General features: G+C 39.1%; 1 protein-coding gene across 2 annotated transcripts in view; it reads right to left on the reverse strand.

The window, feature by feature from the left end:
* Positions 1-3,755: 3,755 nt before the first annotated feature.
* SH3GL2 (SH3 domain containing GRB2 like 2, endophilin A1) overlaps positions 3,756-9,905 on the reverse strand; it is an 88,444-nt gene continuing 82,294 nt past the window's right edge. For both annotated transcript variants that reach the window (XM_027910012.1, XM_027910004.1), the window contains 3 exons: positions 9,478-9,581; positions 7,623-7,753; positions 3,756-5,247 (listed from right to left, as the gene is read on the reverse strand). In XM_027910012.1, the coding sequence (XP_027765813.1) occupies positions 5,048-5,247; positions 7,623-7,753; positions 9,478-9,581 (435 nt within the window). In that variant the 3' untranslated portion in view covers positions 3,756-5,047. The remainder of the gene's footprint in view (positions 5,248-7,622; positions 7,754-9,477; positions 9,582-9,905) is intronic.

Raw genomic sequence — 9,905 nt, forward strand, 5'->3', positions numbered from 1 at the left:
GCAAACCTCTTGCCATTCTGACGTGGGAGGAGACAGACTGACCATGGGGATCACTAGAAACCCTAGTAAAAAAAGCTCTCAGTGAGGTGTATTACAGCTGTTGCCTACTGAAGGATCTTGCTGCCTGTGCAGATGCTCTTAGTAAAGGCCATGTCACAGGTCTGTGAATTCTGAGGGGCAGGAAAGTCTCATAGATAAGCACTGTGCATGGTAGTTGGATAAATCATTGAATCCTCCAGTTTCAGTGACCCAAAGCAGCACCAGGGTGTTTCTGCAGGTACTGAGAAAGCAGATCTTGTCAGAGAGCTGCCAAGCCCCTCCTGGAGTCTCACAGCTCATAGATGGACAGAGGCACAGGTGCTTGAGCCCCTTTATCTTTCCCTGCATTGTTAGTGCTTCCTTTCAATTCCAGGTTTCATAAAAGGTGATGAGAAAGTAAGACACAAGCCCCAAGGAAGTGAGTACAAGAAGCATGAGGCTGGCTGCCACTACTCCACCAAATGAGTTGTGGGCCAGGAGAGGGCTCTTACTACACTGTCTGCCCTTGCAGCACCTGAAAGCCAGATGTTCTCTGAGTCTCAGAGCTGTCAGAACTTTCAAAAGCCAGCAGCTCTAGCAAGGCATGGCAAAAGTTGCTGTTTCTTTGATCTGCTTCCCTGTGCCGTATCTCTAAGAAAGTACTATTAAATAGCTTAGAAATTATCTGTACGTTACAGTGCACTGCACTGTTCCCATCTTCTGCAACACCTTAAACCAAATGGCAAGACAAGACAGCAAAGCCTTCTGGAAATTCCACCAAGTCTGCACTTGAACTACCTGAGTGCTAAAAGCCTAGAAGTAATAAAACAATAACAGAACATTCTAGGAATCCTGAGCTGAAGTCTAAGACAACTACTGGTGCTTTACAGAACATTAAATATGTCTACAGAATGTACTGGCTTTTATAGAGTATTACATAGGAATATGGCCAAATTCATTATTTCATTTGCCTATCTTTAAAATCAGCCTACTCCCATGATGGGAAGAAGACCCATTTCCACACTGACCTACACAAACCCTAATCCCTGCCTTCATGAGATATGATCAGTTTAGGTAGAATACATTCTGGAGCTATTACTCAGCACAGTGATAGCCATAAAGATTTGCAAGACCTAGAATTGTGAAACCATAAAGGAAGTTCTCATACTAGTTTTGAAGTTTTGTCCAGAAATGCAGTATGACTATCTGTAAAAGGAGAGTTGTCTTTATAATCACTAAGCCAAGATTAAAACACAATATCCCAAGTGTGACTACCATGTTCTTTCTTTCTGGAGGGAAGAGGATATTTTAAAATAAGAAAAACCCCACCTTTTCGATCACTTCTTTATTTAAATGGAGAACAGTGTAGGGAACTGTTGGGGTATTTTGCTATGTTTTTCACAAAGATTCACTTAGCAATAAATAAGAAAGTCTAAGAAGGTAAAAGCTTTGTGAAACCCTATGGTTAAACAGAAAAAAGAATCCAACATCAAAACTAAAATATTTATCTATATTTGGCAGCTGATAGCTCCGCACTGGCAGACTTCCCAATTTCCTCTGTGAGGAGAAGTTCTACAGCCACGTTTGGTAATTAGGTACCCACGTCACATTTTTTTGAAATATTTTGGAAAACATACACCTTAGGAGGCAGGATGACAGAAGTTGTAAGTCTCCCAGTGAAAAAAGAATGTTGTATCCATCAACAACATGTCTTAACATGATTCTAGAATGAAAGAGTCAGAGGAGTCCATAGACAAAGCTTTGAGCTATCTGATGTGCAAAAGCAAACACCCTCCTACTTTTTTTCCAATCCTCAGGTCATCCTCTTCATCCTAGCACGGAAGCTTTAGATTCAAACTTCCGTCAGCCATGGTAATCTCTCCCTTGGCCAAGTCAGATTTTGATCTCACCACCTGAGGAATAAAGCGTTCTTTATTCCTCATTTATAAACCTGCGTGAGACAGAGAATACAACAACATGGAAGTGTCAAGAATTGTGTGACATGTCAAGACAAGGCCTATGCCATCATGTGATGGCATGTAACAGATTTTTTGACTATTCTGTGCATTCCTTCTGGCCTCATTTGTTGAAAGACAGTACGTTTCCCGAGACCTTAAAAAACAGGGTCCCTCAGCTGGGTGGGGCAGCACTGCATGCCAACCACCCTTCTGCTCTAAATCATGCAAAATTATCTCTAAGGTTGTTGTCCTATGTTTGCATGCCCTCCACAAATGCTACATAATAATAATCTGATAAAACAGAGGTGTGCCAGAGCACTATGTGTGACTGTTAGGCCTTAATGATTAACATAGTTAATTACCTGTAACACAGTTCTTAACTGTAGTACGCCACCATCAGTGTATCCATAAAAAGTTTCAGGGCCATTGGGTTTTAAACAGATTTCTTCCAGTCACTGACCGAAGCTTACCTGGAGGCCAGTCCTCAAATTTAGTGCAGAACTGTAATAAAGAGTTGCAGGAACTGTATCTATATCTATATTTTTTTAATAGTTTTGGGTTGGAAAGGACCTTAAAAGGTCACCCAGACCAAGACTGCTGCAATGAGCAGGGACATCTTCAACTACACGAGGTTGCTTAGAGCCCTGTCCAACCTGATACTGAACTGAGCCTTGAATGAGGTGCCATCTCTGACAGACTTTTCTTCCACTTTGTCAGTCTGTGTCAACATGCATGGGGACACATACATAGTGCTGAGATAAGAGGAGGAGGAAAATAAGAGCGAGAAACAGGGAACACCAAGGTTAAAGAAGGATGAGCTGGAGATGATCCATGACACATCAGCAGATATTCACACCGAGGCCTGTGCAGGGAACTATCACTAAAACAGTGGAGAACAGTGAGGAGGAAGAAGCAGCAGAGAGGAGATGTTATGGGCTGACCATAAACCTCCAATTACTCACACTCATGTGCTGCTGGTGAGGAGGAGTCAGGAGTGAATTTGAGCTTGGGAACTGGGACAGGAAAGGTGATAGTTTTTTTTATTTCTCACTATACAGAAGTATTTTAATTGCTATCAGTTAGTTTTCTTCATGTCAATTCTGGTTTGCTTCTGACAGTGTCCCTGTTTTTATTTCAGCCCATAAATATATAATAATAATGGCCAGTCTTCGCAAACGAAGAACCGGGGAAGGTTTTTACACCTTCCAGCCTGCGCATTGGATTTTTTAGGTGAGACACAGTGTGCGCAGAACTGAGCCCACCCTTTAATCCTGAGGTTCATCTGCCGGGGCCAAGCGAGCTTGGACGGTGGCAGCGAGGTCCTCAGGACGTAGATGGATTGCCTTACAGGGCTAACGAGCTCCATCTGCCTGGGGAGGGGCCCCGACCGGGAATCGAACCTGGGTCTCTGCAGTGACAGTGCAGTGCCTTTCCTCTAGGCCACCAGGGGCTCCCAAGCCCATAAATAAATTAGAAGTTAACACGTCTTTAAGCTTTAGTTTGTGAAACCAGTATTCTCTGATATGAAATAACCTGTATCCACAAGACTGCATGTTGGTCATTGGGACATTAATTTAATGTGCTCAGTGTTCAGTTCATCCTGTTTACAGGGCCATGATAAGTGTGAGATTTATTTGACTGAAGCAAAATGATGACAAAAATAGAGGCGTTTTTCACATTTGCAGGAAATGAGGAATAGGCTTTCTGAAAAAAGAATTCTTGTTAGGTGACATTACCATAACAGATTTTAAAGCAACAAAGCAATAATCCACAATATTATTCAAGTTATTCTATCAGCATTTATTTGAAATAACAATACTTTCCATGATATATTTTATACATTAAGCAGTAGGGATTTGTCTTCATTTCACATCATCCATTACTGAAGTGGCACATTCGAAGCAGCACATTAAACCTCTGATAGAGTCTGTACAATTTAGATAAATAGAACTCTGGATAACTAAACTAACAGAACTTCTGCAACTGTTACTAAAAGAATGCCAAGAAGCTAGGCACGGCACTGTACACACTAAGTGCAGGAAGAAGGAACACAAGTGAACCAACGAAACAGATGGGAAATGTTTCTGCATATACAGCCACTTGTCTTTAACTGCTCAACACAAAAAATAGCATGTTTTATTTTGTCCTCATTGAGGAGAGAGTATGCATAAATGATGTTCGAAGAACACATGGTGGACAGAAACAAATGAAGTGAGGGTCATGTTTGGTTGGTTACTGTATTCCTCTGTGAATGAGTTTACAAAGGATATCTGGTGCTTAAGCAGCAAGGTTTTCTGCCAAGACTTGACAAGAAACATTAAATAAATGCCAGTTTTATTCCCCATCTTGCCCATTTACTGGCATTTTGGTGAGCATGCTGAAAGTTCCTGAAGGGCAAATTCAGGTGGTTTATGGTCCAACATTTTTACTACAGGAATCCCCATTTCATAGCATACAGTTTACCTCTGGATGGAAACAGGCCTTTTAACAATAATTAAGAATAAAAAAATTAGCAGAGAGCAGCAGGACACACAGTGCAGTGGTTCACTTTCTGAGAAACCAGAGGGTCTACACTTAAGCTCTCTCTGTGAAAACAGCCAGCCAGTTTGGATGGAAGATACAGTCCTGGTTAGTCAATGTTAGACCTATGTGAACTGTATCATTAGGAAGGGAAAGATGGAATAGCAAGAACTTTTCCTTCTTCTTATAGAGAACTAAGACTGAAAAATAATACAGTAGTGACAGGCATTATCTTCCCAAGACCACCTTCACTTTCTGCTACTTCACTGTGAGTTACCTGCTTTGCTTGCCATCATCTTTCCAATTTCATCTCTCTAATGGCTCTGGTTACTACCAGGCCAGCATGGTCAATAAACTAATCCACGCTATGCTGGCTCAGAAGATACAACGCATCACCACCACATAGTATGACAACACGTAAACCAAAGATGCTCATTAGGAATTGATGACTCTAACCACTGCAGTTTGCACTTGTAAGGTGTAAGAAGCAGCATTTTGAAAGCAGTGGTACTGACACAACTATCTGTGTCAGAGGTGGTGGATCAGCCATCCTAATTGGGTAACGGAACTAGAATATCAACATAATTGATGGGAAAGAAACCTGACTGGCCATGGAGCATCCCCTCATACCAGTTTTCATCAATCTGGTTAGTGAGGGTAATGATATCACCCTCTTTAAATCCCAGCTCCCCTTCATTTTCTGGTTCAAAGTCATACAGAGCTCGGCAGCATGGCTGATCCATGTGAGCACCTATGGAGAAAAAACACACAAAAAAATGTGCTTTAAATCTCAACATTTACCTATGACAGACTTTGCTATTTCAGGTATCACTTATATGCTGATGACGGTTCTTTGATAATCTGCTAAACTTCATTAGAAGACAACTATCAGTTTTGGTAACCTTCAGTTACTCCATGTGCTGGCTAGTAACTGTCTGAGAATCCAAGAGGAAGCAAGCTACCATCAGGCCCACACCTCAAAAGCCCTAATGTATTTTCAGCTTTACAGGCACAGAGATATTTTGTCTATTTACCTCAGGTAAGTAATGTAAGGGGTACCTTAAAACAGCAGTGAAGATATAACTATGTCTTTGCACTTTATTTGGAAACTTCATTGGTACAGGTGATACCACTATAAATGCTCAAAATTCTCTGAATTTTAATATCACATTTCCAAAGACCTTTTCTCCCCATTCCCATAAAACACTTCACTGCAGGGCCAGCAGGATAGATTTAGAACAAATCTGAAATTGAAAGCTTTCTAATATACTAGTTCACAAACATCTGACTGTAACTCTTTAAGATGGCTAATGGATATTATTATGAGTCATTAGATAATGAGATATTCACACATTATATGAAATTAACAAATATCCCCTCTCCCCCTGAAGTCTCTGTAGCCTCAAGCCTACCAAAAGCAAAATCGTTACTAGTCAAAATATTTAGCATTAGCAGCACTAAATTGTAAGAAATCATATCCCTGCCTGTCTTTCCACAGTAAAAGTTCATACACTTTCAGTGGTCTGAATGAAACAACACATGCCACTTTACCAAAATGGCAGTTCTACTTTTCCATGTATACTGGCTTCAAGATGAATAACTTTCAGATTCAACATTTTTGCATATTCATTTCAAACACCCACTCTGGCTAGAAGGCCTATGCTTAAGCTATTTTAGGACAAAAATATTTCATTTCTATAGATCTCAGCAGAGCAAATTTTTCAAATACCAAATTTAATTTATTAAATTCTGTAATAAAACCTTATTTCTTTTCTTTACATATCACTCACGGTATATTTTGGTTTCTTTGTCAGGAAGATTATTGTGCTGACACTAACAAGCTATAAAACGTGTTTGGTATCCTCATTGCTACCCACTGAAATTTAAAAGAATTAGCAAATAAACTCTTTAAACGAACCAACCCAAACAAAATTCAAGAATTTTCAAAGAAAGCATTTCTCTGAAACCAATAACACTTAAAAACAACAACACCCCCCCCAACAAACAAAAAACCACAAACAAACAAACAAACAAAGCCCCCAAAACCAGCCCTATTGAAGTACACACTAAATACTGCTCTCTGAAGAGAAAAATATGAATGCTGAAAAGACATAGGAACATCAGTCTGCACTGCCTTAACCCAGACAAGTGTTCATGATGCTACAAAAAAGAGTGAACAATAAAATTACTGTGGAATGAGGAGACCTTCAGCATGCAAGACTCAAACCACACTCGTGAACATGGAATTTCTATGATATCCTTCTCCTTGATTGCATAGTGAGGAGATTGCTAGGTGTTTGCAAGATTGTGTAAGATAATTTCTAGTTGAAGGTGGCAAATGGAGAGACTGTTACTGTTTATACCAGGGAGAATATCAAACATTCACAAAAGGATGTGATGAAAAGGAAATAAATCCTGATTAAAGATCTAGTGAAAAAAATTCAGTCTTTCAAGGTGGAATGTGCTAGCAATTGTCACTGAGGTAAACTGGAATAACTGACATCAGGTCTGGACAGAGGATCTCCCTCACCATAACATGGGATAACAGACTCTTACTGTGTGAAACAAATAATATGGCTTTCTTAGTATGTGTGTATATGTATATGAAATCATATATAAGAAATAAATACTTCCTAAAGATATTAATTATGCACATTCGTATAAATGCTTAATCTTGATTGTGCTGCTCCCAGCTGGACAAAGAAAATAGTTCAGATGGATGAGTTTTAATTTTCAGTGATTTTTACTTTCAGGCTCACTGTGTTGTAATACCTGGTTCTGAAAGGCGGAATAATGTTTGGAGGTCTGGTGGGCTTCAGGTTTCTGCATCTTTATGTAAAACTTTCAGTTGTTATTTTGGTTTTCTAAATGCCTATTTTGTGAAGATCTGTATTACAAGGTGAGCTTCTAGTATGAAGACACATTTAAAGCAGTGGATGGTCCTGTTCTCCTGCCTGGGGATGTGAACATTTTACAAAGAAACAAAGTTCAAACAGCTCTCACCTATGCCATCCCCATTTTCATTTTCCCTCTCAACTAATCTCAAGAAGAAAGCATGCAACTTCTGCACTGATACAAAACTTCAGACAGAGATGGCTTTTTTGCTCACACTGTTACTGCCATTACCTGATGGCTTGGGTGTGGTGGCATGGGATATTCCTCCATTGTGCTGTGTATTGTCACCAGTTGTGAAATCCAGGCTCATACGGGGTTTGGGCTGGTATTCTCGCCTGGGCTGAGATGATGCCTCTTTTATTCTACCAAAACATTAAGTTAAATGTCAAGAGTTAGTATCTTGTTAGCAGATGAGACACACCAAACATCTTTATTTCCATGGCTGAATTTTTCATCAACCAATCATGCAGACTAAACAAGTTTTGTCATTTGGAGTAGTGTACTTTGTTTACCACAGCAGTTTAAATTACCAAAAAACAGCTGGTGTGACTGCCATGAGGTTGTTAATTTTTATTTTCTTCTGGAAACCTAGCATTTTGCCTGTCTTCCTTTTATCTGAAAGAGCTTCTAATGGAGAAGAACTTGTTATGTGATTATCAATGCTTACAGAAAGGCTTTACAAACATCTCTGTCCCCAGTTCACCAAGAATTTTGATTCTATCCCTGGCAAGCATTAACTATTAAGCTGGTTGGTGCCAACTCTTCTCATTTTGTGAGGAGACTGTGGAAAGGTACTGACTTTAGTTGAAGGCTTGGTTAATTTGCAGTTTGGCATACCTGTTTCACAAAGGGACAAAAGTCCAATCTTCCTGACTCTCAAAATAAAAACTTTATGTATCATTCATTTCAACTTATTATTTTAAATGAGAAATCTAGAATTTCTAGGAAAGAATACATTTTAGATTTCAGTGTAAAATTCAGGCAACAGATGAACAGAATGAGAGCAGCTTATGTAGAACCACATATGTTTCTAATACCACATATAGAAGAACACTTGAGTCAAGACCTCTAGATTTAAAAAACAAGTTGGTTTCCCTACCTTTTCTACATCTGCCCTAGACTTGCTGTTGATAGCATATTTTGATTTATCTATTGAAAAGACATGCTTCTAACTTAACAAGTTATGATCCTGATAACAAGGTTTTCCTTATCATCTAAAGTATTATCAGTATCAGTCAGTCCCCAGAGACTGCTTTTCTTCTACATAAAAAAAAATAGCCAAACCCATAACCATATTAAAAACATAAATAATTGAAGTTGTCAATATAAACTTAAAAAGGTTTTGCTGTGTTTCACTCATTAACAAAAGTTACTTTTTCAAGACAGCAAAACTTTGAAGAAAAAAATATTTAAACAAGTTCTGTTACACTTAATACTTCCATGAAACAAACACCATCTTTTTCAGATTATGAATTGTAAGGTGACAGTTCCAGTGCCTTGCTAAAAACTACCCAACAGCTCAGCATTACCCATGTTTCTTAAGAAAACAAACATCTCCAAGGAAACCATTCCTGCTTCCCAGCTGCTCTGTCATGATATTTTGTCATGAAAACTGTATACACCTTCTGCTTGGTGAAAAGGGAAGTTTAAAAGGAATAGCTTTTGCTGATCTTCCAGTTTTGATTAATTTTACTAAAGTTTCTGAATGGTTGCCAAGATTCTAAAATCCCAGTTCCTGGAAACATGGCATTTAAAGGAAGTTTATGCCTTCCATTAACATTTAGAAGAAAAATGAAAATACTTGCACTTGCAGTTCTTGAAGAAAGTCTTGAAGTCTCCTCTAAATACCCCAGAGAAAATAGATTACAAGTGCATTTTTAAAATTTTCACAGTTTTTTGCAGCCTAACTCTTACTTTTTTTCATTCTTTGGTGAATATTTTACACAAAGGCAATGGCCTTTGCTTTCATAAACATACAAATACCAAATTGAGAAAGATAACAGTGCTGCATTCAACTCACAAGTTTTCTGTCTCTGTAAAACTAAGAAAAAAAATCTATTTAACAAACTTACAAAAAGTGCATTACCTATCTTCCAGCTTAGAAGTAACTCGCTGTAAGATTTGTGTGGCCTGCTTGTGGTACTCCAGCTGGGCTTGCACGAGAGCAGAAAGCTGGCTCACCTGTTCAATCTGAGGATTGACATTCAAACATCAGAAGTTAGGTGAATACTAACAGCTCAGGCACTAGCGAGCAACAACCACTGTCCGCTGCAAAGGCAGTTTTACTTATCTCTCTAAAAACTTGATTTGTCTTTGTAGTTAATAATAGAATCATAGAATCATAGAATAGATTGGGTTGGAAAAGACCTCCAAGATCATCAAGTCCAACCCCTGATCCAACTCCAATTACTATAGCATGGCACTAAGGGCCACATCCAATCTCTGCTTAAAAACCTCCAGGGATGGTGAATCCACCACCTCTCTGGGTAGGCTGTTCCAATGCCTGATTACCCT

Source organism: Empidonax traillii, unplaced genomic scaffold, assembly GCF_003031625.1.
Source record: "Empidonax traillii isolate 1590-97213 ecotype Southwest subspecies unplaced genomic scaffold, ASM303162v1 scaffold28:size2823434, whole genome shotgun sequence".
NCBI classification, from domain to species: domain Eukaryota; kingdom Metazoa; phylum Chordata; class Aves; order Passeriformes; family Tyrannidae; genus Empidonax; species Empidonax traillii.